Source organism: Malurus melanocephalus, unplaced genomic scaffold (genome assembly GCF_030028575.1).
Source record: "Malurus melanocephalus ecotype Western Australia unplaced genomic scaffold, MMel_1.1 scaffold_982, whole genome shotgun sequence".
Taxonomy (NCBI): domain Eukaryota; kingdom Metazoa; phylum Chordata; class Aves; order Passeriformes; family Maluridae; genus Malurus; species Malurus melanocephalus.
The window spans coordinates 76,660-89,426 of NW_026624214.1; the positions used below are offsets into that span (position 1 = coordinate 76,660).

At 41.1% G+C, this 12,767-nt stretch overlaps 1 protein-coding gene across 1 annotated transcript in view; it reads right to left on the bottom strand.

The window, feature by feature from the left end:
* Window positions 1-993: 993 nt before the first annotated feature.
* Window positions 994-12,767, bottom strand: part of LOC130585867 (membrane-associated guanylate kinase, WW and PDZ domain-containing protein 1-like) — a gene marked incomplete at its 5' end in the record, with an annotated part of 36,285 nt that continues 24,511 nt past the window's right edge. The window contains 5 exons of the mRNA XM_057386534.1: window positions 994-4,173; window positions 7,809-7,947; window positions 9,093-9,236; window positions 10,238-10,298; window positions 10,423-10,513. Of these exons, the coding sequence (XP_057242517.1) occupies window positions 3,473-4,173; window positions 7,809-7,947; window positions 9,093-9,236; window positions 10,238-10,298; window positions 10,423-10,513 (1,136 nt within the window). The remainder of the gene's footprint in view (window positions 4,174-7,808; window positions 7,948-9,092; window positions 9,237-10,237; window positions 10,299-10,422; window positions 10,514-12,767) is intronic.

A 12,767-nucleotide genomic window follows, 5' to 3' on the forward strand; every position in this document is an offset into this window, starting at 1 on the left:
TTAGAAACTTCCCAGTTCTTCATCAGAAACAGACTCAAATTCATCCTCTTGGCAGTTTCGTAGTCGTAGGATGTTGTTTGACAAAACAGGAGCCAAGTTACAATCTAAAAAGGGGTTCTTTTCATTTTTAGAAGTTTTGAAAARTATTTTATGGTCAAAAGTAAGGCTGGAATTAATTAAAGTGACTAAGGCTGCACCACAGATTAYGAAGCTGCAATGCTCATGCTGCAGATCAGGGCTCCAGCTCTCAGTTTGGAACCAGTAGAAAGGATGCCACCACCAACAAGGTATTTTTCATTTGGTTTTTTTTTTTTAACTTGTGGTGTTTTTTAAAATTWAATGTTTCTGTAATTTTGGTATTATCTATGTAATATCTTTAGCTGAGACTCCAAACTTCAAAAGTGTGAGACTCACCTACTCAGCTCTGTAAGACAATTTCAATTATAAGACAAACAACAAGAAGAAACGCGGTAGTAACCGCAGAAGGTACAAATGCATCACCAGCGTACACCATTACAAAATGGTTTCAGAGTGAAAAACCATTGTTCATCATAAAAAAAAATCAAATTTAAAATATCCAAACCCTTTCTCAGTGACCCTTTCATATCCCTCAGCACTCAGGCTGCACCAGACAAACCCCTTTAAGGATGCTGTGATTGGAAACACAAATCCTTCCCCATCTACTCTCTCCAGCTGCCTGGACTCCCAGCAGGTTGGCTGAAGTTTCAGGAAAACAGATGAGTGGAGCCTGTTAAACTATGCAAAATTTAAAAAGTAATTTTAAAAAAATCTACATAATTTATTAAATCTAATAATATAAACATTTTTCAACTTTAAATGTCTTTCTACATTTTAAGAACTCAGAGATGGGAGACATATAGGCTTGGTGATACATATATATATATATGTTTGTGTGTATATGTACACACATACGTCACACACACATATATATGGCACCAACAACCTCCACAACAGCAACTGAGGGGTTGCTGCCTTGATTTTAAATGGTCACACGTGCTGMTGTGCTATGAAGAGTCAATGACACAAACCTCAGACCTTACTTCACCTAAACTTTTAGTTTCTGACTATTCTGGGGGAGGGAATTTCCTCCTGGAAAACTGGGAACCTTWGCTTTAAGGCTTGTCAAATGATTAATGCATATTTAATGGCTGATTAATGCATATTTAATAGATGGCCCTTGGCGACCGTAACCTACGGTTTTATTAATTTAGGCAGGGATGAATTAGTAACATTAAGGTGTGGTTCTTCCTTTTTCTTATCACTACACTCGCATGCATGCTTTGTATGGAAAACTTTATTTGATAATAAAAATAGCATTCACAGACTTTTTCCTTCTTTGTTGCTACATCATATACATAGTGTCTGTTCCAAGGAAAGAAGCTCTTACTGGGTAAGTCCACGTCTACTCATCCTAGTGTTATGTATAAAYCCAATTAAGTCAAATAAAGCTATGAACAATGTAGTATTTATATATGCATAGTGTTTTATAAAAAAGATTGGCCCACATACTGCTTTTCATCAACACAGAAAAGAGCATTATGCCTATAGCATGTTGCAAGAAATGATGATTGGAGAATATAGACTGCATACAAGTGCTTAATTATACATAAGCAGGCCCACCATGAAGAAAGAAATGATATTCCAACCAACAAAAGCTTTAGAATTACTGATACAGTCTCCCATTTTAAAACAGCTTTACATACCTGATTCAGTTTACATTAAAATATATCCCCTGAATCAAATTTTTTCCATTTTCAGAAATATAAACACTTAATCACATTCCTCACAGCTAAATTTTGTCATAAATCCTCTTTTATACAAGAAAAAGGCAACAGTTTTAGTTTTTTTTCCAACAGGCTCTATTAATTACAATTTCAACTGTACACACAATGATCGGCCATCTTCTTTCTTGGTTTTGTTTTTACAGTACCATGGCAACAACAGTGATAGACTTGCAATGGTTTTGTGTTCATATGGAGGATGTGARTCAGTATACATGTACACACCAATGCACTGGAAAAAGCAGCAGTTTCATTTAGTGGTCCAACAGTAACGGCAAACATTTTGGCTCAGCTAGGCAGTAATCCATTAAATCTTAGACCAATGCTACAGCAGACTTACCACACAACTTGCAAATTTAAAAATACAACTTAGAAACTTGCAGGTTTCCCTTTTGCTGCTGTTCTTAGACTCGRATTTACAGCATATAACCAGTATGGGTAGGCTTCTACAACCAGTTTGTCCCACTGATTGCCTCTTTCAGCCTGTGTTTTTCCTTTGATATTTTTTTTCTTTTATTTCCTATTTTTCCCCCCCAGCAAGTGTACTCCTTTTGTCTCAGTAAGGATGAACCAGTAAAACAAAAACAAACGAACAAAAAMCCCCTTAAATACAGAGCAAGAATTGAGAGCTTTTGGAATTTGGCAAAATAAAAGCCCACTGGTTTTGCCTGAGCAGAAGGAATACACCTACTCYGAGCAGGGGGACTGTGGTCCCACCGCATCATCCCAGAATCCCGATCCCTTCCCTCGCTTCCAAACAAACACACAAGACCATGCATGCTGGGGCTGCTGTCCATATACAGCTGGGAGATGAGCAGGGCTGCTGCCTTAATGACAAATCCTCGTTACATGTTGCTGAGGCTAATGAGAGCTCAACAGTCCACGTTAGCGCGTGACACGGGCGTGGTGGTGACCAGTCCTTCTGCCTCTGCGCATCCTGTCCAGGGGGCCTGAAAGTATAAACTGTTCATGGAACAAACTACAAATTCCTTATCGTAAATCATCTTGTGCTGTGTGGGTTTGGTTGCTTTTTTTTTTATTTTTTTCATTTTTTTTAAAGTTATTTATTATTATTATAAATATCCTTCATTGAAACAGTAGTCTCTTCAAACAGTTCTTGCAATTTTAGGAACATTTGTCTCTTTCCTTTTTAATTCCTTCAGCAGGAGCGCTCCATTCCTACTGAGATGAACAATTTTCTTCCTTCCCCACCCCCAACCCTTAAAAAATTTTCTACATACAGTGTAGCAGTGAGTCACTAGAGAACAGTCTGGATCAAATTATTCAAACTTGGTCATAAAATCCTTTGCCTATATTATATTACCGGCTACCCCCACTTACTATATTGGGGAGGGGGSAAAGTAGCCCAATAAAGGAATTATTTTTAAGAAATCTACAAAGAATGTAGAAACAAAATTTTATAATCCTTTAGGACCAACATTTGGCAAGTAATTAAAAAAAAAAAAAGAATACACTGAAAAATACTTTCTTTAATATTATACATCAGGCACAACACTTTTTTTTTTTTTTTGTTATAAGATTTCATCTGCATAAAAGGTTTGTAGGATCAGCAGGTGCCGGATGTCTCCTCGCCTGCGAAACCAAGGTGGTTTCACTCTCTCCTCTGCTTGCTCAGTGTGGGGAAGGCGACGGGGACCCCGGGGAGCCCCTCAGATGCTGAGGTCGGTGCTGCACTCCTTGTAGGGCCGCCTGCGCTGCTCGGGCAGGTGCCTGCGGCTCTGCTCGTGCTTCCAGCCRGGCTCTTCCCTGTCCCGGTGGCCCAACCGCTCCTCCCTGAGCCGTCTCTCGGGTGACCTCTCCCTGCGCCKGTCGGATGATTTGGCCCGGCGGTCRAGGGAGCTCTCTCTTCTCCTCTCTGGTGACCTCCTGGGCTCCGTCAGCCTCTCCAGCGACCGGCGCCGGCGGCCGGGTGACCGCTCCCTGCGCCTCTCTGGAGACAGGTCTCTCCTCCTCTCGTGTCTCTCCCGCCTCTCCAAAGTGTTGTCGGCGCTCCTCGTCCCTTCCCTGCGCTTTTCGGGAGACCTCCTCTTCTGCCCGTTCACCACCGCCCTCTCGGGCTGCCTCTCGTGCCTCCTCTCCGGCGACCTCTCCATCCTCCTGCCTGGCACGTGCTCGTTGGTTTTAGAAGTCCCATTCCAAGTGTGGTGTTCATTGGGATGTCTGCTAAACTCTCTGCTGCCTTTTAGGTCTCTAACGTAAGTCCGCTTGTCCCCATGCTGTGATGATTTGTGAAGGTCTGGTGGATAACTGGACTCCGATGATGGGTGCTGCCGTCGGTCGGATGGCGCGGGTTTCATTTCCGATACATTTTGTGAACCTGTGGCGGGACTGTTCCTGTCACTGCTGGGGTCTGAAAGAAAATAACAGCAAAGGGTTTGGTATCGATGCCTTCCGTGGCGCTGTGACACCACTTAGCACTCTTCAGACTTCATTAGTGACAAAAACAAACAACTGTTAAAGCAGTCAGCGAAGGCTAACCGAAGCTTTTGTTAATTTAACYGTGAACAACGAGAGTTACAGGTTAGTACTGGTGCTGCTCTGATCGTTAGCCAGGTTTTGGTCCAAGCTGATCTCATCTTTATGCTCTTCTGGGCATGGGGYATTTTACATTTTCCCCCAAGCCCAATTTGTAATGTTTCGGTTACACTACTTTCTTTCCAGTGGAAAAAAAAAAAAAAACCATTGTAGTTCAGGTTGTTGGCTGCTTTTTTTTTTAATAGTTCCCAATAAAGAGGGCCTTTAGGAAACAATTTTTGTCTTTTAAGACATTATAAAAACTGCCTTCCAGGTGTGGGAGGCCTCGGTTCAAATAGCAGAAAATGCACATAAAATAGAATTGATTATTAAGTTTTCACCTTGTAAAATAACATTTTGAAGGTGTGAGAATTAGACTGTAATCATGCCATTTCCATTTCATTTAAGGCATAGCTTAATCTCACTTAGTTCTGCCATGTTACAAAAAGTCCTAGGGTAGATTTTGGTTTTGCCACAATGATTCAAACAACGATGACAGTAGTTATGATTTTTTCATATCAAAGCAATGGAAAGATATTGTAATATGTAGGATGGCTTTGATTCAAATCTAATCTCCAGTTCATTGTTTTTCATGTAGCATTTGAGGTACAATAACAGCTGAGCTACCTCTGCAAGACAAACTGCAAAACAGAGGTAGAAAAACAACATCCAAGCTAAACCCCAGCCCTGCGCTGCAGCTAAGCTACAATTACTGCCATCATTTGTAACGGATGTTTATGAATGATTCATTACAAACATRAAAAACATTAAAGTAGCTGCGCTGCCTTAATGCAAGTGCTGCTTTTATTTGCTTATTGTTTTCTTCCTAAGAGTAACTCCTTCGTGGCAGCTTGGCTGGCATTGGCCACTTCCTGAGCTTGAGCCCCAGCACCCACCTTGAGGTGGACTGAAAACCCTCACAAACACTTGTGGGGCAGATATTGGGGACAAATATGCTTTTATGTATTTTTTTTTCCTTTTTATCTGCCCTCCCCCCCAAGCCAAACATTCTACATTCCTCCTCCCATTTGATGCCATGTCCATCCCTGAGCTTGGGAGGGTTGGTGTGTGCATAGGCTGTGATTTTTGTGTTTTTTTTCCAGGTGAAACCTGTGTTGTGACTCACGCGTGGAACAGTTTTGCTTTATTAGCACTCTGAGGCCACAGCTGGGGATGGGACCACGCTGCTTTTCCGTGGCTTGTGGCAACCTGGCTATCACACAGGGTACAAGCAAGGTTCAGACATGTCCTGTGGTGTGTGTACTTACAATTCGGGGCACGCAGGGTGTTCGGGATGAATTGCTGTACATATAGAATATAGCGAAGCGGAAAAGCAATGTGAGGGAATTAGGCCACAGCACAAAAACACCTAATATTGATTTTAGCTACAAACCGTAGTTTGATTATGGCCCATAAGGTAGAAGCAAGACTCCCCGAGCTTGTCATTTCTCATACATGCAGCGATATTAGGAGGTATCATCGCTGAGGAAGGAAGAGCCCAGCACCAAGAAAGGTAAGAGAAAGAGAAAGAGAAAAGTAGAAAATTTAGATTCCCTATAACAAAGATGAAAGAAAGAAAAATCTTCATATTTTATCTTAGAATAAAGAAAGTTTATTTTTCCAGTCAGATTGTCTAGGCTTCACCCAAATATAAGGCTGCAAAGACAGCAGTTGTTATTATTGTGACATAAAGAGACATCTAAGAGGTGATTCAATAACCCAGACAACGAGAGCATCCATTCTAAAAGACAGCTGGAACAGCGACACAGAATGTCATAGAAAAAACATTAACAATCAAACAACAACGAAAAATAAAGTCCACCAGAGACCACAACATTAAAAATAAGTACAAAACTCATTACAAAAATATACAGCCTCATAGAGAAGCACGTTCCAATCAAGTCAGAAAAATATTGGAACTTAACATTATTAGAGGAACCATTTGCGACTGCAGCGAACAGAAYGAAGAGAGGAAGGAGTCCCAAATGTTACAAGGATATTCTTTACAGTAGTGCAACCCCTGTATATTAAATCCTTGCTTGGAGAACGAACGTTTAGTGGTTAGCATTAGCCAAAAGAAAATTGGTGATGGATTTCCATCCTCAGTGCAACAGACATATGCTTTGAGAAGTGAAGCACTTAATTTACAGGGTATTTATGCAGTCTAGCATATGATACAGTACTGTACATCCAGAGRAGTATAGGAAAAGACAAAAGTAGAAAGAACATTACAGAATTTCAGTGCCATCATTGAACCTTCTGGTGTGCTATTTATATTACAGAAGTGTAAACCCACAACTTCCCTTCCATGTCRTTAAACACTTCAATTGTTTGTTGGTTATACTCTGAATTGGTCATTTTAAGTTAAATAATGAGCAGACTGAGCAGAAACTCTCAAACGTGGTACAGTAAATGAAAAGAAAATCTAGTTCATAAATTGTGCAGCAGGGTTTTGTTTCTGGTGTTAGGGCACGGAGAGAATGATAAACACAGAACTTACTGACACGGAAATAACCCAAATACGGGGAGGAAAGTATAAAGGACATCCCTTCAATCATCAGTTTCTATAGAAACCTCAAAGACCTTTGGTTGGGAGTAGCCCTCCATCGAGGGCACAATATTTGACAATTATCTCAAATAAATAAGACATAATTATAATATTAAATAGTGTGCTAAGTTAAGCCACCCAGCAATCCAACCTCCAGGGGAAGAAAAGGAAATCTAATGCAATTCTTAGTAAGAAACRAGGATTGACTGTTTCCCCCAAGACAGACAAGAGAGCACCTTTTCATAACCTCCTCACCTTTTCAGACCTTACAAATTAACTAGTTGAAACCAGCAGACTGTTTAAGGGGGGAGAAAAGGGCTCAGGAGGCCAAATCAATATACTTTTGCAGTAAAGCTTTTTTCTTTTTTTCCTTMTTTTTCTTAAATAACTTTATAAATATTTACATAAATATTAAGGAAAGGCAAAAATCTTATAAGCCATTTTGGCATTTCATGTCTATGGATACAGATAGGAACTAAGAGAAAAACCTAACAAAAAAAAATTAAAAATCACTGCTTCAGAATAGTAACTCGGGATCCCAGTTTTTGCATTGATTAGAAGAAGAGACCTACGTGAAACAACAATTCAGCCGCTGAGAAACAGTTTGGCACAGTTCAATGACATTCCTTTTTTGGCTGGACAAGACAATAAGGTTTKTTTTGTTTTGTTTTGCTTTCCTCTCTGATCACCAAAAAATACTGCTATGATGATCTTGCCTTACACTGCGCCCCAAGTCCATGGAAGCAAGCAAAGGATGAAATGTGTAGAAAATTCAGCACAAGCGAGGCAATTATATGTTGCAAAGGTTGGTAAGACACTGGTGAGAAAGGAAAATAAAAAAGAATTCCCGCTTCAGATCTTGAGACAAATCATTCATGGAGTGATGCCAGGGAAGAAAGGAATGTTTTCATAGTTTGACCCACCATATTCTGGGACTGAGCCATCTCCACGTTTCAGAAACAGGCGGACCTTGCGGCCACCATTTTTAATCAGTTCGATGGCCCGAGCGTGCTTCATGTTCTTGGTGGTTTCTCCATTGATCTCTAAAATTTCATCACCGATCTGCCAATGTAATAAAARAGACTAAGATTAGAAACAAATCCCCACAAGGGTCCAACAGCACTCCAACACACAGTGGGCAAAGCAAAGCTGGAACAACTAATGCACCAGGTGAAGCTAAATACACCCAACTCCTTCCAGTGACCATCCACCATTTCAGTGTGCAGGAGCCTGGGAGACAAGAAGATGATGGACAAAGCTTGAGGTATCAAAATATTTCATGGCTTTTCCGCAGAATCACATTGCAATACTGTAGTATTGTTTTGTTTTGTTTTGTTTTGCTCAATAGTAGTGTTAGAGCAGTGTTAGAACTGGTGCTATTTTATTTAATTTTGATTATTTGTAAAGTCTTCAATCAAAAAATTTGCTTGCTTCACAGTCTGCTGCAACTGGGATGTTCACAGAGCATTTCCAGGTCTGATTCTTACTTGGACATAAATACCTACTACAACTCAGCAAAGCTGATATGGGTATATAAAATCATTTATCAGGAAAAGAAAACAGGGCTTGGAAGAGCTTTTCAAAGAACTGATTTTCACAGGGCAGCACTGATTTTTCATCACATTTTCATCACCAAAAATTTTGGGCCCATAGGTCTACCCCCAGCACAAGAATTTTGAAAATGCCCTTCACATGACATATCTGGAGGGGAAGAAGACACATGTGGAAAAGTTACAATGCATCCTCTAACAGAGGTCCAAGGAGTACATAAACTTGGCAATTTAATTTTTCAGCAGGCATTTTATAAAATCATGCCCCTGTCATAATGTTTGTAATTTAGCTGATATGTGAAGKTAACAATTAATGCTAATCAAAACCTGCATTATAATTTTGTAACCCATGGGGACACAGACATGTTCTGTCCCCTCTCTACCCACAGTAAAGACTGTGGCTATTACATTTTCCCTGCTGGGCTTTAAATAATGGATCATGTACTGGAATTTGGAAAGCAGAGTTGGAAGCAGGGGGTGACATCTTCCACGGAACACACACACACACTGCTGTAGACTGTGTACCAAGAGTGACAGATGCCACTGACAGAAGCAAATAGGAACCCTTAATTTCCCTTTTAGCTCACAGCTGAAGGGAGAGGCAGGAAGCTCAGCTTATTCCAAAGAAAGGTGTTTTTAAAGGCAGTGAGTGCATACCCTCATTTTGCCACATCTCTCAGCGGGCCCATCCTCAGCGAGCCGCAGCACGTACAGGTCCATGTTGTACTCCCGGCCCCCTCGCAGGCTGAAGCCAAACCCTTTGGCTCCCCTTTCCAGCTCAACAGTGTAAAAGTCTTGGTCCTGCTGGAGAGAAGACARCAAATGCCCAGTTGAACACAAAGTCAAGCGCTGCTCTGCTCTCATGTTGAAATTACTCAACCAATGTTTTGTTATTTGTAATTAAAAAGGGAAAATCAGTTCAATTCTTGCACACAGACCAGGATTTGCTGCTTCCTCAGACCTCACTCTGCAATTTGGAGGGCTGGTGGTGGTCAGTGAAGGGCTGTTGGAATGAGTGGGTTTGGACATGTCTGTGGTGCATTTTTGGGCACCCCTGTTACACATCACCTCCTGTGCCCAGGGCAGGAGGGCACATTTTGGGAAGGTGAAGTTTCTACCAACCAGGGAAGGTGAAAACAACCTCCCTTCCAGTGCCAGCTGCCTGATGGCACTTGGGGTGAGCCTGTGCCATGGTGCTGTTTTTTCCTTTTTGATACCACATCATCTATTCCTTTGCAAGAAGCTCAGAAGCCTGGGCATTGTTTTTCTCAAATTATTATTTACTATTACGGGGATGTTTTGAAGTCCCTAATGGAAGATGTTACTTCTGGGATGGCCAGTGGCAAGGAAAGTTAACAGTGAGATAGATAATCTCTCTAATAAGATGCTGTCTGTGCAAGCTGGAATACTCCAGCTATCGCCCCTTATTAAGTTTTCCTCTTTTTTATTCTCTGAATTTATTATTTGCACACAACAATACTTTCTGGAGAGGCCCCTCAAAATATACAATTCAATAAACAAACACATAAATTATTACTGCCCTAAAAACGTCAGCTTTTTTTTTCTTTATTTTTATTCCCTCAAAGTCTTGATGAGAATGTGTTGGAAAYGTTTCTCAGCTGAAACAACAGCAACACATATTAAGAAAATAATCAGCAAATTCCTCTTTTTTTCTTCAGCAGGCTGAGGGAGAGCAGCTTCTCAATAGGAAGTTTCAAGGGAAATATTTGAACATAGCCCTCAAGCAGAGTGGAAACAAGTCTGTGGTAAACAAAACAATTAGAGAGATACTCCTTCCTTACCTGTGCTGCTTGGGGTGGTTTGAAATCAAACTGGGATTCCTGCTTTGGTTTGGTGTTGTTCCTGCTGTAACAAAYGAGAGAAAGAGGGAGARAGGAAAAACACAGCTCATGGAATGTGAAAGTGATGAAGAAGTAACTGAAGAGAGAGCATGTCAAGATGCCCTCCTCAAGGAAAACAATCTGACCTGGTCTCCTGTGGTATTTGCTGAGGAGTATGTGTGGTTGTGATTGTAGCAATTTTTTCTGCATTGGTCAATAAAGTAGCATTGGAGGATTCTGCAAAATAGATTTTGTTTTTATTATGAGAGAAGACTATTGGCTATTCACTGAAAGAAAAAAAAAAGGTTTGCAAAAGCATTTCACTGAAAAGCATCATTATGTTGTTTTTACAGAATTTGAGATGGGATAAAATTTTTTAATTCCCCAAATTAATATATAATAGTATATAGTATACATAATAGCATGTATATGAAACTGTACACTCAATTAGAAAATGAAAGAAAAATAAAATTAGGAAATCTGTATTGGAAACCCCCGACCATCAGACTACTCATGAAGACTCACTTGTAGATGAAGGATTGAATAATGGTTTGTTTATTGTCCAAAGACATGAATTCYAATCAATTTTAAGTCTCTAAATATTGTAGGTTGGGTGGATTAATTTAAAGTAGCTGTAATTATTCCAGGGATTATAAATTTTTCAGTCCTTCCTCCATCAGAAACTGCAATCTCCAGTACAACTGAGATGTGGCTCTTATCAAATACCAAACAAGGTGATCTGAATGTGGCTAAATCCCAAATATACCAAAATCCATCTTTGAAACACAACCCACTGCTGCCTGAGCACTGAAAACTGCACACAGGAGCTTGGAACCACCTGTACCAAATGCATCAACAGCTCTGGCCAGCTAAGCAGCTTAGAAGGGTACCCTGAGAGAACACAGAGAGCAGGAATAACTTCTAAACTCAGTTTCTGCCACCAGAAAGGGCTCTCAGCCTAACATCAACCTGTGCAAATTCYGTATTTCTCTAAGCATGGCAGGAGGTGCTCCAAGGAGAGGTACTGTCCCCTGCTTCCCACAACTGGGATGGGAGCGACTGGAAAGTGAGATATCTGCATGTTCCTCCCAGTGTGGCAGGGCAAAATGTTCCCCTTGTCATTTTGGAGCTGTATCACAGATTTCAGTAGGACCAGAGTTAACCTTAAACTCACCCAAAATTCTGCCCAAAATTAAGGTCATGTCAATGCCATGTCAATGCCATTAGCCAAGTGTTAGCAACACAAACCCGCAACTCTTGCATACTGAACTCAACACATTTTCCAGTACTACATGTTGTAACAATCCTGACCTGAAATTAGTACTGAGGACTATCAAATGCTGAAYTGCTCCAGAGGTCAGCAGTTCCTGAAAACACCCTTCCCCTTTTCCCCTTCCTTCAGAGGGCATCTCAGTGTTTGTACCTTGGTGGTGCTTAACCACACAAAATGTTCAACAGTTATGTTGGTTGAGCTTTGGGAATGATGGGCACAGTCAGCAGAAACACCCACTCATCAGACATGRCATTCCCAGCTAAAGCCACTGCAGTGGCAGGTGCTTGCTCCTCTGCAGAACAGCTCTGCACACAGGAGACCCCAACTTTGTGCCTAAACCCAGGARAGAACCCCAGACTGCAAGCAACCACAAAACACCGACCATGATCCACCTTTGCCATCCAAAATCTAAACTGAATGCACAAACTGAGACAACAGTGACAGAAACTGGATGGAAACATCTGGCTCTCCAACACAAAATTGTAAGTCCTTCCACCATGCCCTTGTTTGCCTCTGAAGCTACAGGCATCCAGTAATTAATTTTACTGGCTATGGAGAAATCTGCCATTATTAAATTTACAGTCCAGCTGTAATACACATTTGCAGCAATGGGAGGGTTTTTGCCTGAATTAAGAAGATGTGGTGGTCATGGRCTTACTTGGTCCTGGAAGTTTAATTTACTCGGTAGATTTATTTTAATCCTGAAGAAATCTAGGTAAGGGGAAGGYTTTTCCTTTCTGTAGCTACTCACATGTCAAGGGAAATTCAAGAAAAGGGACAGAGAAAAAGAAGAACCACTTAAACAGATGGGTGCAGCAAGAGCACAGCTCCTTTGCCTGCAGCGCTGTGCCCAAGTTAACRTGCCCAAACCCTCAGCATATGGAGCTGAAACATCTTCCAGACCAGAGCTGGCTTGTGTCCAGTGGCTCAGAGAGCAAGAAAGGCTCCTGGGTGTGCCTGCACCTCCCAGGGTAGGCATGACCAAACCCCACCCTTGTGGTGATGTGCCACTGACAGCTGGCTCGTGGGTTACACTGCTGGGGTTTAACAAATAATTCTGTTTATTTTGCAAAGATGCCTTGATGTTAAAATCTGTCTCCTACATAAGAAAGTCCCAAAACATGGTTAAGTGTTCTGTATTCATCCAGAACAAAAGCCTCTGAAATCCTCCACAAATATTTGGAGATCAGATGAAGATGGGCTTCAAAGAGAATGCAA